The following is an 18,296-nucleotide window of genomic DNA, read 5'->3' as shown; positions in this document are numbered from 1 at the left end:
GTTCTAACATGCTGGTAGTATCAAATGAAATTATCATTAGCAATTCTATGAATTGTTTGGAAATACCAAAAAATTGTTAATTTATACTGAATAACATCTAAAGGGTCTTTCAACAGTTCAAACATAAAGTGATGTGAATTTGATTAACTTCCAAATTCTTAGATCGTCAGCAGGCTATCCCAATGTAAATTCCTAAAACGTCTGTCTATTCAAGACTTTCATGGAATTATGGAGAGTAAAGGATCCTATCAAAATATTGGTGAACCTGGAATACTACCATGTCTGTTTTTAAAATGCTTTTATCAAAATACAAATCTTATTAGTAGCCCATTATATAATGTCAGAAGGCCAGCACATCAGAAAACTCAAATCACAATATATTTAATTATAAAAAAGAATATACATTGTGCATGGATGAAACCTTTTATCCAAGCGTCTCAAACAGACAAGACCAGAAACAGATAAAATGGCACACGAAGTCAATTCAGTTAAAGGGATTATTCTATTCACTTAAATTCCTTTAGATGATAATAAAATCCTTAAACACCCTTGTAAAAATGCACAAAAATTAAAAACTCAACTGCTCTTATTAATAATAGCAGCTTGAAATAGAAACATTTTACAGCACTTTCTAATGCAAAGCCAGAGTTTATCAAACATATAACTTACATTTGTTGTCTCTTTGAGAGTTTCAATTTTCTGTGAAAAATAATAAATTTAAACAGAAATTATCAGAAACACAAAGAGGTATCATTGTTGTTTTTTACTGGTTAGTCATTTAAAGAATTTTACCAAAATGTACTCTTTACTCTAAATCAGTTCAGGCAGGTTGGGGAGTGCTTTTGGTTAAACTTTTTAATTTAAATCAAACATTTAAATAAAAAATTCAGACATTTTATGGATTATATCCTCAAATAAAATTCATGTGATTCAATTCAAGATTTGTAAGAATAATATAAAACATTCTTATCCCTTACCTGAAAACAACTTTTGTTTTTTCTATAGGATTCGCTATGTGATTTTAAAATGCTTATTTTAGAATCACCTTAAACTTTGCAAAGTTGTTTAAAAAATGACATGAGACTAAATTCCAAAACTAAGAAGGTGAGCTAAACATGAGTTACTACTATTACCAAGTGTAAAAGAGACAAATGCAAGGTTATGGTTAACAGAAATGCAAAAAAATAAATGATGCTGCATCAGGAAATCTAGTCAAGGAGAAGAAAAACATTAATTGAAAAAAAGAAAACAATATTCAAACTACAAAGTAGTTGTCAGAAACCCAAAGGGAGGAACTATAATTAAAGCAACATTCATTTTGTTCCCTTATGTGTGGCTTCTGGTTTATTTTGAAATTTTTGCTGGTTGCTTTATTAATATCTGAAGTGACCACATGTAAATTTAATAAAATAACTTTCAATCTTCAACATATGTTACTTGAAGAGGAAGAACTTATTCCTAAAGGTGGTACTTACAAAAAGGGTATCATAATAAAATTTTCTGTGTTACACTTTTGTTCAATTATGAAACCATACCAGAAATTCACCAGAAAACTCCACTTGAAATCTATATGGCATACTATCATAACAGGTCAACAGTACTATTATAGTAGTCAAAACACCGAGGTCCTTCTATTACTTCTCCAAAAGGCTCTTGGTTTCAAAAATTTTTAAGTCAAAATCATGATTATAGAAGTTACCTTTCTCTGTTCATCATCTTTGCAGTTTTGAAGTTTGTCATCAAAAAGCTACAGGATTAAGAAAAAAATGATTATAGTATCAAGCCTTTACTACATAGTACACATTTACTAAGCAAAGAAAAGCAAACATATTTCTTCCAGGGATGGTTTATACATGCATTAAATGTATAATTAATGTTTACTAAAATACAAGATAACACACATTTTTTCAAGGCATTGTTATCAAGTCAGATTCTATTGAACTATTTTAAACAGTCAAGATCAATTACTCTGGTGGAATCACAAGCAAAAGAAAACATATGACTTTAAGAACTTAAAAGATCAGTTCAAACCTAAGTTTTTTCTGCCTTGTCATCCAAGTTTATCAACATTCCTTGTTCTCTCCAGGAGCTTTGCTTGTAATTAATTTTAAAGTGGGAGTTGAAGGAGACAATTTTAATAATGATGAACGAAGTAGAGAAGTAAACTCTCTCAATCCCCCAACTCCCCCAAAATGAAAAATGGCCTTAGAAATCGAGCCACTTAAAATTTACCAGTTTCACACAACTTTTAAACAAAATATGAATCTAATCTTGTCTTATTTTCTTCTGATTATGTTTAGGTTAGCTTTAAAAACTACTGAAAAACCAGTAAGGGTTGTAAAGTAACATCAAGTAACTATTTTTACTCAAAATCAAGCTCAGTAACATTTACTACTTTATATAAATTCAATATATAATCGAATGCCATACCTTTAACTGTTCTATCAAGATTTGTAGGTAAGCATCAGCCTCCGTAAGTTTCTTATCAAAGTCTTGGACACTAGGAACAAATCCTGAATCCAAACCCTAGAGGGAAAAAAACTGCAATAAATCCCAGCAATGTCTAATACAAGACATCTCACTTTTCTAAATTAAAAATAGTACTTTTACATAAATAATAGGTCTGTTTAAATTATCTAAATTCTCTAAGAATAGTGGTACATCAATCTCCTTCATGAACTTCTAGCACTGTTCCCTGTTCATCAATTACATGTGCTGCTGTTCAAATTAGAATTTACCCTGCTTTTTCAGAATCATTTTCTTCTCTCCCAAAAGCCCCATAATGGGCTCTAAAGCAACAGTAATTTAGCTAAAGGAACATATACAAAACAACCTAGATTACCTCCTATTTCCCCCCTACTTTTTGTTCAGTTCGATCCTCCGGTCCCTTAATCTCAGCTTCATATTCCCACTATTTAGTTCTCCTGTTCCCTAAACTACCTCATTAGCTCTGATGTTTTCCTCCTCCTCCCTTATTTAAAAAAAAAAAAAAAGAGGAAAACTCAAAATTCTCACCTCCTCTAAGAGGGCCCTCCCTAAGTGAAAGTGACAACACTTCTGTCGTAAGTTCCCTACTCATTTTCACCCTTGGCATGAACACTGCACTCTGGACACAGTGTAAATGTTTATTTATTTAGAGGGCCCACTTATTTCTCAGTTTAAGAGTCCAGCATGTGCATGTCCTACTTTTTGTACGCTAAAAATTTTAAGTTCCAAGAGCACGGGATTCCTATGTTTTAACTTCATTCCAAAGAAAGTTTTGAGTTCTTAATCATCTTTAACAGAAAAGTACATCAATCTTGAGTATAATATAAAGAGAAAATAGTCTGAGATTGAACAAGGCTACCATCTTGCCATACATATCTGCATGCCCAGAAGTCATGGAGTTAAACAGGGAAATAAGGGTCAGGAACCACTAATGTCACAATCACAACCCAACCACAAAACTCTGTACTAAATGCGTGAAATATAGTGCTTCAACATACCATACTTGACTTTCAATTGTTTTCTCTCCTGCCTTTTGCCAAAACGTGCTGATCATTTCACATTCCCCATTTTAGTCAACTGAGGCCAGAGTTCATTTTATATTAAACCAACACCTCATCTTTGCCTAACACTTTATCATTATTAAAGCACTTTCACAGCCATGATCTCAAACATCAGGTTGAGACCGTATAGTATTATGGAAAAAACAATGGGTTGGCAAACCTGGTTTCTAATTGCAGCTCAGCCACTACCAAGATATTGCGTCTCTCTAAACTATTTTCTTACCTGCCAAGTACAGGCATCTTCCTCCTACTATTATTAGTGTGGCAGCTATGACCTCTACTAAAGATTATAATTACTAACACTGTCAATTACTACTAATACTATTGCTGTTCTTCTCAAACTAAAATTCAAATTCTTAATCAAAGCATTAAAAACCTAAGTCCACAACTAATCTTGTAATGCATTTTCTTTTTCAAATTCAAAGGCAAAAAAACTGCTTTTTTTTACATACACGTTGAGAAACTGCTTGAAATGAGTATTGAAAAACCCCTTTCCAATGAGAGATGTCATGTAAAAACAAAGTTTAAGAAAGAAAAATCATAATAAGCAGTATATGTAAAATCCCGATATATTTATAAAATTGTAGTTAAACATCTTCATTCTTAAAGATAACCCCAAAGACACCCTTTTAGAAACATTTACTATGTAGAGTATGATAATAAAAGACGTGGAAAAGAAAGGATAAATCCATCACATTCCAGAGATAGCACAGTACTGTACTAAGAAAGTAGGGAGTGATTTCTTTTCAGTGTTACAGTACCACAGGAAAATTGGAAGGACTGCTTGGCTTCTTGTTTTGTTTTGTTTCACAGGGCAATATAACATAACTATCAATCATTTAACTATAAAACCCAGCTAAAATCAGCTAAATACATTGTTCTTGATAAATACTAAAAAGGTCAATGGCATATTCATAAATGAGTATAAAGGTGAAGGATCTAAATGAGAAAAAGTGATCTTCAAGAGTTTTCCCTCTTCTGAATCCATTTAGAACTACCACTATAGAAATCTAATTAATATATCCTTCTGAACAAGTCACTATATCCAATTTAAAATCCCCCAATAAATAAATGGAAAAAATTAGATTTATATTACTGAGATCTGAAATTAAGTCTCAATTAAGTCTTAAAAAACAACTCTTTGATGTTGCTATAATCATGTGACCCTCACCTTGGCTCTTTTGTCAGACCTGCCTCCCCCTAGATATCATCTTCTACAGTGGTCCTTTACCCTTAAAACACCACACATTGTAACATCCAAGTCAAAGATCTACTCAACAATCCATTTTTCTTTATGTAAGGTATAATGGGAGGTTTGTAACAACAGTTATTAGCTTAAAGTCCCAGAACTGGCCTAAAACTCCCTTGCACAGTAATCCATAAGTCTTTGGTATACTTTAAAATAAAATCTACATATATAGGTTCCCCATCTTAAATCAATAAAATAACATGTATGCACTTATTACTACCGTGGACAAGCAACTGACAGTAATTAAACTGTTTTCTCAAGTCTTATAAGAATAATACACTAGAAGAAAATATAAGTTTTCACTACATATTGTGACTCAGTACACAGAATCAAGGCCACCTAGTCCAGCCTCCCACTCATATAAGTTACTTTTATAATGTCCTTGAAAGTCATCTAGTCTTTGTCTGAGTATCTCAAGAGAAAAGGAACTCAGTACCTCCTAACATAAACTATTTCACAAAATCCCTTTAAAGTCATAACTATTCCTCTTTCCATTAAACATTTAAGATATAAGGCACTATACATATTCATATCCTTTTTAATGGAATTTTGTTTCAAAACAGGTCATAAAAATAGAATACAGTCCTCTACCATGTTGAGTGGTTTGTCTTCCTTTGAAAAGAACTCAGAACAGGCAGAACCTTTAAAACAGTGTGACTTCATACTTCTTAGGGTGACACTTAGCTCTTGAGAACAAACTGGTTGGGAGTCAAGCAGATGTACGTTCTACTGCTCTGTACTTGCCTTCTTATCTAACACTTATCACATTTTATCATAATTAAATATTTAATTGATTGACTTCTCTGAAGGATTATAAACTCCGCGAGGGCAGAAACTGCCATTCATTCAGCACTATACCCCCGCACCTCGACTCCAGGCTAGCTCATTGTTGAGTGAATGTGTGTTGCACTGATTGTAGCTTCTGGCAACTGCTGATGCCATGATACCACTCTTCTCCATGACCACGTCTCCCTATATTTCCCCTGCCTTTCTGTTCTCTTTCTCCTTCTATTTTTCTACTCCCTCACTCCCTTTCTTTCCTTCTCTTTTGTCCTGCAGTAGCAACTGAAGTGGTTATGTTGCATTTTTAGCAATCGAGACCAAAGAGGTTGCTGCTCCCTAGTTTACTATATTGATGATCCATAGTTCTAACTTGATGATTTCTGTATGAATTCATTTAAAATTTAAACTAAACATGACTATTATAGAGAAATAGAGACAAAATGGTCTGTGATGTAAAAAAAGTTAAACTAGAAGAAACTCAATAGAAATTAAACCATAAAATTAGAAATCTATGTAAAGAAAAAAACCCCACTTATGTGGTGAGTATGCTAAAAAACAAAGCAGTGTCAGTTTGCAAGAGTAATTTGCTAATTAAAGAAAGCTAAAGTATGTATATGAAGTCAAGAGTAACACATAATTCTGTATCAATCAAGACCTATGTATCCAGATTAAATATATATATGTATATGTATATATAGAGACAGACATTTGGCCCAATTTAAGGGGAATTTCAAATATAATATCTAGAATGATAGAAGAATATTAAACTGCCTCAAAACTGTATGTAGGTACTTCCTACTATCTAATACTTATGTTGAACAGCATCACTTTTCTCAGAAGGTACTTCAAAGCTAACAAATGTCAGCAAAATTAAATGAATTTCTATCAATACTTTAATCGGGACATTAAACACTATTTATATTTTATACATACACATAACTGAATGCTTTACCGCCATTAAAAAGAAGAGTATTAAAAGGGATATCTTTAATACTTTCTGAAGTACATATGAATTATACTTCATATGTAGCTACTTTGGAGAGACACTCTTAGTAAAACAGTACAAGAGGCAATTTTTGAGGCAAGGAGTAAAAGCTTTTAAAGTAATTCCTGCTGACAAAGGAAGAGTAATGAATAGTGGAGGTAAGGTGGGAAAAGGTGGTTTAAGGTCTTCTTGAGGTCAGAATCAGGAAATAAGAAAGTTAGGAGTAATTTAAGGAACTGAGAAGAAAAATGCAGAACAGGAAGGGCTATGGCTGAATAACACTGTAAAAAGAAATTCACAAATGAGTAATTATTTTCATATCAAATCTTATTTCACAGCAAAAACTTAAGGGACTAAGTACCCTACACTCAGTGCTTTCTCCTATACAGGACAAAATAGTATATAATAAAAATACGTTGTGAAGAGAGAAATACAGAAATTATTCCACATAAGTCTCATAGAAAAGTTCAGAATAACAAGAAAACAAAATAAGTTATCAGTAGTAGAACTGTAAAAGGGAATAACAGTTTAAAAATTTAACAAAGGAAAAACACCAAAGAAAACAAGACTCCTAACGAAAAATAAATGGCATAAATCCAGACAAAAGTAGATGATTTTTAAAAATTAGCAAAATACACACCCTATAAATAAAATAATAAAAACTCTGCAGAAATGTTGTTTTGATTAAATAGAAGAGTATTTGGAAAGTTTATGTTCACAATTAGCAATTTGAGATGACATGCATCACAGATAGGCTTTCATCCAATGAAAGAAGTATAGGGCATACTTACAATTGAATCACTTACAATTATTTTTGAAAATTCAAGAACTGGAGAGATACCAGAAGACTGGAAAAAAGCAAGTGTGGTACTGATCTTCCATAAAGGTAAGGAAAAGAGAGAATAGAAAGTTACTATGCTGTGCGTCTGACATCAATAATTAATTAAAGGAATTATAAGAGAAACATCTGTAGCTATACAGAGGAAAAGTAGGTACATGAGCAGCAAGTGGCAAGTTGAAAAATAAACAGATAAATAAACATTATGCCATACTTAATGGCTTTTCTGTTCCTTAGAAATTTATTAGCAAATTAAGTTTTTTGAGAAATGACACCATTTTCTCTCCTTACCAAATGACTCAAAAGTTGCTTTAATGATGAAAAAAGTATATTAAAGAAGCCAAAAATATTAGTAAGACCATCATTTTATGTGGGGTATACTAACATGTGATTTCCTTGGATTACTGAAAATTTGGAAACATTTATAATCTGCTGTCTCCGAGGTTTACTCACTTCAGCTAAAGGAAAACAGAATTTAGAGATATAGAGAAGTTCTGAGAGTAAGAATTTCCCCTATTTTTAACGCTAAAGAACACTCAACTACCAATTCATTTGGAGTAAAGATTAACAATTCAAAAACGTCTATAAAATTGAGACTATTATTAAACTCTTTACTCTGATGTACCTTCAGGAAGGTATTTTCCATCTAAGTCAATGTCCTGATAATCTAAGGCTCCAAAATAGGGTCTCTATTATCAAAATGGTAGCTATAGCTATCTTAGCAACAACTGTTTAGGTACCCCAAGAATGTCATAAAAGGTAAGGCCTTTCTCCATAGTTCTAAATGAACATTTCTAACACCATGGATTCACCACGGATGCACAGTATAGTAATTTTTTCCCAGAGTATTAGGTCCTCTGCTAGATATTTTATATTATTTCTTATTTCATTATTATAACATACATAGTAAGGTAAATAGATATTAACTCTATTTCATAAGTGCTTTCCCAAATCATCCAGCTGGGTTTTTTTTAATTGAGATTTCAACCCAGCCCTTTGATTTCAAATCCATTACACTTCTCTATTAAATCACAATGATATTTGAAAAGAATTCATGGCATAAGAGACTAAAATTTAATCTAAAAAATGCCTGAAGGAGCCTGGTATACCAAAAATGAACACCAGCTTTAAGGTCAGACTGATCTAGTTTTAAATCCTGAATCTGCAAGTTCCTAACCAATTACCTACATGATCTGGCCAAGTTACCTTCTCTACCTCCTTTTCCTTATGCAGGGATGGACACAATAATAAACCACTCAAAGTTGTTGGATAGACAAAATGAAAGAATATGCATAAAGTAACACAGTAGTGGGTGTTCTATTTCCTCTCCACAATGTGGAATTGAAAATAACCAGGATTCACCACTGTATCCAAGGCCCTAAACTAGTGCCTAACAGACAGAAAAGGTCCTCAGTGAATATTTGATGGATTAAAACCAAAATGAATTAACAACTAGGTAATACACAAAACATATGCAATTTTAATAGAGAAGTATAATCAAGAAAAGGATACAAGCGTAAGTTAAACTGTATTTAACATTCCTTTAAAAAAGGAATACAAGCAGTAAGCTGATGAACTCAAGAAAATAAATAGTAATAAAAAAGGTATGAAGAACAGACAAACAAGTGATAAAATACAGTCTTGCAAAACAGATCAAAAACAAAATTCCCTATAAGATGTTCAGAAAAGTATCAGGTATTATGCCTGAACCACAAAAGGTAAACTGTACTCAATTATTACCTTGGTACCAAAGAGTCAAACAATATAAAGAAAGCCCCCTTTTTCCATAAAATAATCTGATTTTTGAAAATCCGTTAGTTCTTTGAAAAATAAAATTGTTTTTATCTTTAAATTTACAAAGAAAATAGCTTCTCTTAAGAAAAAACAACACAAAACAAATCTGAATTGCTCACATACTTGGGACAGAAAACAGCTGCCTTGTCAAACAGGAATCAGGTACAGACACCAGTGCCAAAATTCCTTAGCTTTATTATAACTCTTAGCACAACTGCTTACTCTTCATGATCTCTCTTCATCTAATACTGACAGTGTTAGGTAACCTTTTGACTTACAGAACAAAACACTAATATTGATTCCATAAAGTGATTTGGCTACTCAAACAACTGCACAGGAAAGGTTTGGGATTTGTACCATTTTCCTCTATTTAAATCACTGACAGCTTGTCTTTCCAAATGACTCTCCCAATTTATTCAGTAAAGTCATATGGAGCTTCTCTGGTGGTGCAGTGGTTAAGAATCCACCTGCCAAGGCAGGGGACATGGGTTTGAGCCCTGGTCTGGGAGGATACCACAAGCTGCGGAGCAACTAAGCCCGTGCATCACAACTACTGAGCCGGCACTCTACAGCCCGTGAGCCACACTACTGAGCCCACGTGCCACAACTACTGAAGCCAGCGCGCCTAGAGCCCGTGCTCCCCAACGAGAAGCCACCACAATGAGAAGCCCACGCACTGTAACAAAGTAGCCCCCACTCACCACAACTAGAGAAAGCCCCATGTGCAGCAACGAAGACCCAACACGGCCAAAAATAAATACATAATAAATAAATAAATAAATAAATAATATTGAAGTTATACGAAAAGTTATTGCCAAAAGTAAATAAAACAAACAAAAACCTGAAGTTTGTAAACTGCGTGACTTTTACCCTAGTTTGTCTGGGATATCCCTAGTTATGTCTGTTGTATCAACAAAATTATTAGCAGTCTCCTTCACTCTCAAAGTGCCCCAGTTTGGACAATAAATTATATGTTCTCTCTCTATATAAAGGTTGTAACTAGCATTTTAGAGATATAAAAGTCTGGAAGGCATACAGGATTGCCTCGAGATTTCAGAATGCAGCAAATTACTTTTAAAAAAATCTAAAATGAAATATGAGTTTACAGCCTCTGAATGTAGAAAGCAAATTACAAACGTAAAATAAACACCAGAATTCAAGTCAATTAATACTGGTTGAGGGCTTACCTTATTCTAGATAAATAGAGACATGAACAATAAAGAAGTTACATTTCGAAAAGTTATTTTATTCATACACATGCACGGCACACACACACACCTGAAATACAACACATGAAACAAAACACATGAGATGCAGATGTTATTCCTAGGGAGTGTGATTGAGAAAGAGGGGCATTTAAGACAGGGACTCTTAATTTTTACTTTATACATTCATGATGTCTGATTTTTAAAAGTATCTATTTACTTAAATTCAAAAACTTTATGTAAAAAGTATTCAGAAACTGTGCAGGTTATAAATATGTTTCAAAAATTTTATAACTGTTTTAGCTTGCAAAATCATCAGCATTATTATTTTAAAATTATCTACCAAACCCTAAAATGACTTGAGAGAGTAAATTTGGCAACGCTGAAGCTGCTCAGATACACCTTTCCAAGCAAAATAAAATACAGCATAAAAAACTTATAACATTATTTACAGATAAAGTACAAACTAGCAAAAACAAAAAAACCCATGCACTTGAAAATTAGCAATCACTGCTATACTGGAATAAATGCTGAGAAGAAAAATGGCCAGTAAAACAAAGCAGAATACCTAATTTTCTTCCCACATCCTTCCTGCCAATTCCATGGTCATGAGTCAACATTCAAAAAAGCAAACTCATAAAAACCAAAAACACCTACTACATGACCCCCCCAACAAAGCACTGTTTGACCATGTGGTTTTGGCAATCAGCCAAAGCTTTTCTTTTTCACATACTGGTGGGTCAGGCTACTGACAGTATCTTTTTTAAAATTAAAAGTCTTGGGTTAAGTCATTCCAGGATCTTAAATAAGCTCTGAGCTGCTTACTAGAGGGGAGGCAAAAAATACATTCTTCCCCTTCCCAACCTCAGATTACTGCCTGTCATTCAGCTTCACAGCATTTTTTTTAAAACATCTTTACTGGAGTATAATTGCTTTACAATGGTGTGTTAGTTTCTGCTGTATAACAAAGTGAATCAGCTATACGTATACATATATCCCCATATCTCCTCCCTCTTGAGTCTCCCTCCCACCCTCCCTATCCCACCCCTCTAGGTGGTCACAAAGCACTGAGCTGCTCTCCCTGTGCCATGTAGCTGCTTCCCACTAGCTATCTATTTTACATTTGGTAGTGTGTATATGTCAGTGCTACTCTCTCACTTTGTCCCAGCTTACCCTTCCCCCTCCCCGTGTCCTCAAGTCCATTCTCTACGTCTGCGTATTTATTCCTGTCCTGCCACTAGGTTCACCAGGACTTTTTTTTTTTAAGATTCCCCATATATGTGTTAGCATATGGTATTTGTTTTTCGCTTTCTTACTTCACTCTGTATGACAGACTCTAGGTCCATCCACCTCACTACAAATAACTCAATTTCGTTTCTTTTTATGGCTGAGTAATATTCCATTGTATATATGTGCCACGTCTTCTTTAACCATTCATCTGTTGATGGACACTTAGGTTGCTTCCATGTCCTGGCTATTGCAAATAGTGCTGCAGTGAACACTGTGGTACATGACTCTTCTTGAATTATGGTTTTCTCAGGGTATATGCCCAGTAGTGGGATTACTGGGTCATATGGTAGTTCTATTTTTAGTTTTTTAAGGAACCTCCATACTGTTCTCCATTGTGGCTAGATCAATTTACATTCCCACCAACAGTGCAAGAGGCTTCCCTTTTCTCCACATCTTCTCCAGCACTTATTGTTTGTAGATTGTTTGATGATGGCCATTCTGACCCGGTGTGAGGTGAGGTGACACCTCGTTGTGGTTTTGATTTACATTTCTCAATGATTAGTGATGTTGAGCATCCTTTCATGTGTTTGCTGGCAATCTGTATATCTTCTTTGGAGAAATGTCTGTTTAGGTCTTCAGCCCATTTTTGGATTGGGTTGTTTGTTTTTTTGATATTGAGCTGCATGAGCTGCCTGTATATTTTGGAGATTAATCCTGTTAGTTGCTTCATTTGCAAATATTTTCTCCCATTCTGAGGGTTGTCTTTTCGTCTTGTTTATGGCTTCCTTTGCTGTGCAAAAGCTTTTAAGTTTCATTAGGTCCCATTTGTTAATTTTTGTTCTTATTTCCATTTTTCTAGGAGGTGGGTCAAAGCTTCACAGCATTTTGAACAGCAAAAACTCTCACTGTTTTCAAGGGTCCACCAAAAATGGAAGTTTTAGAAAGTTTTATGCAAATCTGCTCTACATATAATGAGGGGAAAAAATCACATTAAACACATGAATTCTTAAGCTGAATGTTTTAATAGTTCAAGTTTTGAAATAACTGCAGAATTCTCATACTCATTCATAATACTTGAAAATTTGATTACGAAACGTTTTCACAAACAAAACCTAATATATTCCTCTAACAAAACTGGATCTCGGGCTTCCCTGGTGGCGCAGTGGTTGAGAGTCTGCCTGCCAATGCAGGGGACATAGGTTCGTGCCCCGGTCCGGGAGGATCCCACATGCCGCGGAGCGGCTGGGCCCGTGAGCCATGGCCACTGAGTCTGCGCGTCCGGAGCCTGTGCTCCGCAACGAGAGAGGCCACGGCAGGGAGAGGCCCGCGTACCACAAAAAAAAAAAAAAAAAAACTGGATCTCTCTACGTAGGAAAATATAACAAACTGAAAATGAAACACCCAAGGGAAGTTAAATGATAAGCTAATCAGGCCAACAGACAATCAGTACTAAATGGCTTATTTTTCACACAAAACAACCAATCAGAATAGAACAAAAACAACAACCCTGAATTGGAAAGAACAGATTCTGTAACTGGTTTGGCATTTATCCCTTAAAAATCATATATGCTGAAGCAGTTTTTGTATATCTAATTTTAGCTGCCAGTGAACATCAAACAGAAGGAAACAGGTTGTTTTTGCTAAGGCTGTTAAAAGTACAGTACAAAATTACCCTGATTTATCCTGATTACGCTAATTGTTGTCAGAAATCTATCAAAATAGTCTAAAATATGATTAGACGATATGCCCGACAGGACAGGACTCTTTTTGTTCTCTACTGTATCCCCCAGGCTAGTGTTTGGTTTCTAGCAAATGCTCAATAAAATTTTTGTAAATGAATGAAGAAATTCTGAAATGTACCTGCCTGTTAGGATTTAAACATAAAAAAACAATCAAATAAGTTCTTGCAAATTATAAACCAGAGTGCTCAGGAAAAAAATCATAAATAACATTTAATTATTCTTAATGATTTATTACAAGTATGGATGCTGAAAATTTTTAAGGCTAATTGAAAGTTTTTAAGAAAAGAGAAATTGAACAGGAGGAAAGACACTGTACCACCCAGGCAGTACAAGAAGCAAGACCAGCTGAGCAACTGAAACAAACTTCTAGAAACTCATTCTCTCCCGCCAAGTCTCATGAGCAGTTTTATACATACTACTCTGGGCTTAGAATTCAGTGTTACAGTAATGGTTTATTCCCTGGGTGTTTTTTATGACTACGACAACATTGTGCTGGATGCTTTGGACATGCCAAGATGAAGCAGATACAGATCGCACCCTAAGAGTTTCAAATGTGTAGCAGGAGATAAAAATCTGTCTACAAATAACTGATTCAAGCATGGTAGATTAAGTGTTATGAGAAAGATACTAAGAGATTCAAAGGAGAAAGTTAAGGGGATGAAAAAAGCTTCACAGAGGTAGCATTTTAGAGTGTAGGATTCTGACAGAGACGGGGAGGGGAAAATTATTAACAGCAGTGGGCAAGGGCAGGAAACATCATAATCAGATGGGATTTTTGAACTCTTTAACCAAGTGACTAGAGAAATGAGGGCAGGGTTAAGGAAACTAACAAGGGATGCTGAGGTACCCAAGAATTAGGAACAGCAGGAAGCCTTCACCACTCCCAAGCCTGAAGGAACAAGGAGTGAAACAATGTAAATCCAAGTAGGCTCAAAGGACACTCTACTTGTAGCCACTGCTACAAATGCATGGAAGCAGAGAAAGAGCAAGAGGAATAAATACACCAAAGCTTCTCTCTTTTCTTCCTTCTATCTTCCATCCTCCCATTGGCTAAACCCTACAAGAAGCCAGAGGATAAAGAACTCCAGATGACACAGGCTGTAAAGGTCAGCCTCCTGAAGCAGGGAGTAGAGAGGGGCATAGAATGAATCTGCAGGAAAATGGAGAATAACCAGAAAAGCCATCTTCCCAGACTCAGGAACCAGTATATAAGCAAAAAGAGAGACTGGAAAGCACAAGGACTCCAAATAAGGAATGATATTCTCTTGGAGAAGTATGTAAGATGCTATTTTTCAGATCTGGGTACTGAATCTGAAAGGAAACCAAAATTAGTGCCTGAACTGGAAAAATTACTGGGACTTGGAGAGTGAGGTGAGCAGTGAATGAATAGCAGCATCAGAGTAGCACTCCAGTTCTCTCTAGAGCTAATAAAAGAGCAAGAATCATAGGCTGTAGTCCTAGTTATTCTAATCTCTAACTGTGTGACCTTGGCCAAGTCACTTGTCTTCTCTGAAACTGTTTTCTCCATTATAAAAATAGGTAGAAGCCAAATTAAAACTTTAAGATCCCTTCCAGTTCTAAGATTCTGTGAAGCCAGTATATCCAGGTAAATAACCATATATTCACCATGTGAGTAAATACCTCACCATACTGGAAAAACCTGGGGTCCACTTACTTTCTAAAAAAATTAATTTCATTTAAATAAAGACAATAAGAACTTACAGGTTGTAACTGCAGCCAGGTCCTCCACCGTAGGACAACAAATGTTAAAACACAAGCAAAAATTTAGTGTAACCTTGAAACTGAATGAGGAAGACTAATGCAAACAGATTTAAAAACATGCTCTGGAATGCAGAGAATGCAAAGCAACAACCGAGTAAGCAGAATAACTTGGTTGAAGTGGCACATTTCAGAAAAAACAAAATTAGCTGCTCAAGTCAATATAGCAAAGAAGCAAAGTTCTTAAAGGTGTTTCCAGAAATAAATGAACTCCAGTGTGGAAAGGGCTACAAGTATCTCCCCCGTCCCACAACACACACAGAGCAACCATTACCTTTCCTTCGTAACACAAATATCCATTGAACATCTGTTATGTGCCAGGTACTATCAATGCCTTCAAAGGGCATCTTTAAGGACAATACAGATAATAGCAATTATAGTTAATCATTACCTAATCTTCTGGAATGAGATCAGATTTCACCCCTTCTAAGCAGTCTCCCTGACTTCTCTAGCCAGCTTTTTCCTATGATACTAACTACTACAGAACCAATTTGTGCTGGTACTGCTGCTAGTATTCTTTCAACTATATCAGAGGTCATGTAGGTTGGGGGAGGAGGAGTTTGCCTGGAAATCTGCTCACCATCTGTAACATTATTTCTAAACATTTTCTCCAGTCCTGTCTCTCAGGTGTGACAGCAACCAGGGAGCTTGGTGACTTAGCAAACATTTCTAACTCACAGGGATAAACCCAGCTCCAGTACAGTGAGCCAAAGGTTGCACATTAGGACATGATTAAGCCACATATTCTGATCATTTAATGAGGATCCACTAAGCACCCACAATGTGCCAAGCACTGGACTAGGGGCAAAGGCCCTAGGAATAAAGGAGGTTAGAGTCTAATCCAAGAATCAGATATGTGCACAGAAATTTATAGTACAGAGTATGAACAAAGTGCTGTAGTAGCACGTGAAGGACAATAGCAATTCTAACTTGCTCTGCCTGAAGGAAGGAAGACATCAAAGAAAAAGTAACATGCAAACTGTATGTCAAAGGAAGAAGTGGAGATTTATCACTTGATTGAACGCTAAGCAATTATAATTCTAATCAAGAGGGAAAGGCTGTGACTGGACCAACAGCTATGAGAGGCTATGCCATGTTCCAAATGGTTAACAGCTCACAGTGCTAGAGTATATGCCTTGGGTAGGCCGCCTGCAGCTGAGTCCACACTCAAGAATGATAAATTAGGACCAGGTTCTGAAGGGCCTTAAAGAACATTCCCAGCATCTGGGCTTTGGCAAGGGGGAGCCAAAACAGACTTTTAAGCACAGCAGTAACTTAGTGGGATCTGACTGTGGATAAAGAGTATGGGTAGAGGGAGTCTAGAGACAGGGAGACCAGTTAGGTTTTGCAAAAGTCTAGGTGAGATGATGAGGGCCTGAATTAAAGCATTATCAGGTGGAAAAAAGAGGCCAAATCCAAGAGACATTACTAAGGCAAATTTAACAGGACCTGGTGACCGGACATGGAAAATATGGGAGATGGAAAATGGCTTTAAATGACTAATTGCCTGTGTGTGGTGGACCTACAATTAATTAAAATACTTCGGGAGAGGTACTTGGCTTAAACACATTTTCAGCCTAAGCACTGTTCTTTCAAACATAATATTTGTTTAAACCTTTACTGGAAAATCTTCCTAAATATAATTTTAGGCCAAGTACATTATAGTACACATAAAAACTGTCTTTTTCTATAGAATCTCCATAAACATCAGTTCTTACTCAACACTATAAAGTTTAGATACTGATAGAACTCAATATATCCTAAGGGACATCTCAGAATTTCCTTTTTAGAATAAAAGCCTGATATCTTTTTTCTCAAGCAATAGACTGCAAACTATGCAAATACCTGATTCTCCAATCAGCAGAATATGGTTGTATCACAATGCTCTTTACTGGCTGAACCAAACTTATCAACTGGGGAGGGTTCAGTGGTTAGATTATTACTGAATCCAATCTTTCCACACTAAAGGGGGAAAAAAAAAACCCAACTAGGACTTTGGAAACATCAAAATGGATGTGACCAACAGTCACTGCAGCCTAATATTTACTGAAAGGCACTTCAAGTAAAATGTCATCTCTGTCAAAACCAAACTCAGGACACTTTGAAAACAGATCCAGCTTCTCTGTTTTCTAATTTCCCATTTAAGTTCTCCAGACCAGAAGTCTGATTTTTAGTGGTTTTTATCTTCCCTGGGCTAGGAAAGGTAATAGGTATTTAATTTAAGTTGCTGGCGTACACAAAAAGTGAAAAATATTTTAATTTTAAGTAAATGAGAGATGTTAACACTATTCATTAAAGAGCTTCATCACAAACTCAGTTCAATAAAGGCAATGTTCTGAGAGATGACTCACAGTGGATGAGAATTTCCAACTTAAAGCTCACTACAAAAACTCTTAAAACTGCAACTACTATTTCAAGATCTCTCCCACCTTCTCCACTCAAAACTAGGAGAAATAATTGATTTCTTTTTGATTTCCTGAACACAGATAAAAGTAAACGGTTTAATCAACAAGCAAAGCCAAATGTTAACTTCAAATTAGCAAAAATTAGTTATCTTGATCAATACATCTCTCGCTCTTTCATAACAAAAATACTTGTGTAGTAGGAATGCAGCGAAAAATGCATGATTCAAACATACTTCCTGGTCTACTGCTTATATTCAATATTCCATAACCAAGCTTACTGAGAACCTAAACCCTTCCCTGCAGTTTTTACGAGAACCCCCTACAACTATTCCAAAGTTTTCACTATTTTTGCACAAGCTACCCAAAAAGCATAAACCACCTGCCTCCCCCCTCTCCACACTCACACTCGCAAATAATAGCACCCATAATTATTACACACAAAAATACTGGGCCAGACAAGAACGCAGAGCCAAAACTGAAACAACAGAAAATGTTTGGCCCGCAACTGGAAATTCTATTAATGGGCAACTGGTCAAACTTAGGCTTTCACATTAAGAGAAAGTTTAACTCTTACGTTTAGTATCTTGAGACAGCTTTCGAAAGGAAAACAGAGTTCCACGAAAATGAATCGACAAAGGGGAAGCGATTCTCTCCAGACTGGTTTGGTGGCGAATGACTTCTCAGTAGTACAGAATTAGGCCCCTAGCCTCTGCCTCCAACCATCCCGGCGGAGGAAGT

General features: G+C 35.5%; 1 protein-coding gene across 5 annotated transcripts in view; it reads right to left on the bottom strand.

Annotated features, from left to right (window-relative positions):
* Window positions 1–18,296, bottom strand: part of OSBPL9 (oxysterol binding protein like 9) — a 154,254-nt gene that overhangs the window by 44,080 nt on the left and 91,878 nt on the right. For 4 of the 5 annotated variants that reach the window (XM_060089787.1, XM_060089788.1, XM_060089789.1 and 1 more), the window contains 3 exons: window positions 2,431–2,526; window positions 1,700–1,747; window positions 670–699 (listed from right to left, as the gene is read on the bottom strand). In XM_060089787.1, the coding sequence (XP_059945770.1) occupies window positions 670–699; window positions 1,700–1,747; window positions 2,431–2,526 (174 nt within the window). Of the gene's footprint in view, window positions 1–669; window positions 700–1,699; window positions 1,748–2,430; window positions 2,527–18,132; window positions 18,242–18,296 lie in introns of those variants that run through there. The other variant, XM_060089790.1, reaches the window with a different exon arrangement.

The sequence above is a fragment of the Mesoplodon densirostris genome, chromosome 2, assembly GCF_025265405.1.
Source record: "Mesoplodon densirostris isolate mMesDen1 chromosome 2, mMesDen1 primary haplotype, whole genome shotgun sequence".
Taxonomy (NCBI): domain Eukaryota; kingdom Metazoa; phylum Chordata; class Mammalia; order Artiodactyla; family Ziphiidae; genus Mesoplodon; species Mesoplodon densirostris.
The sequence above is the reverse complement of the archived record's forward strand: the minus strand, read 5'-3'. Positions and strand labels throughout refer to the sequence as shown.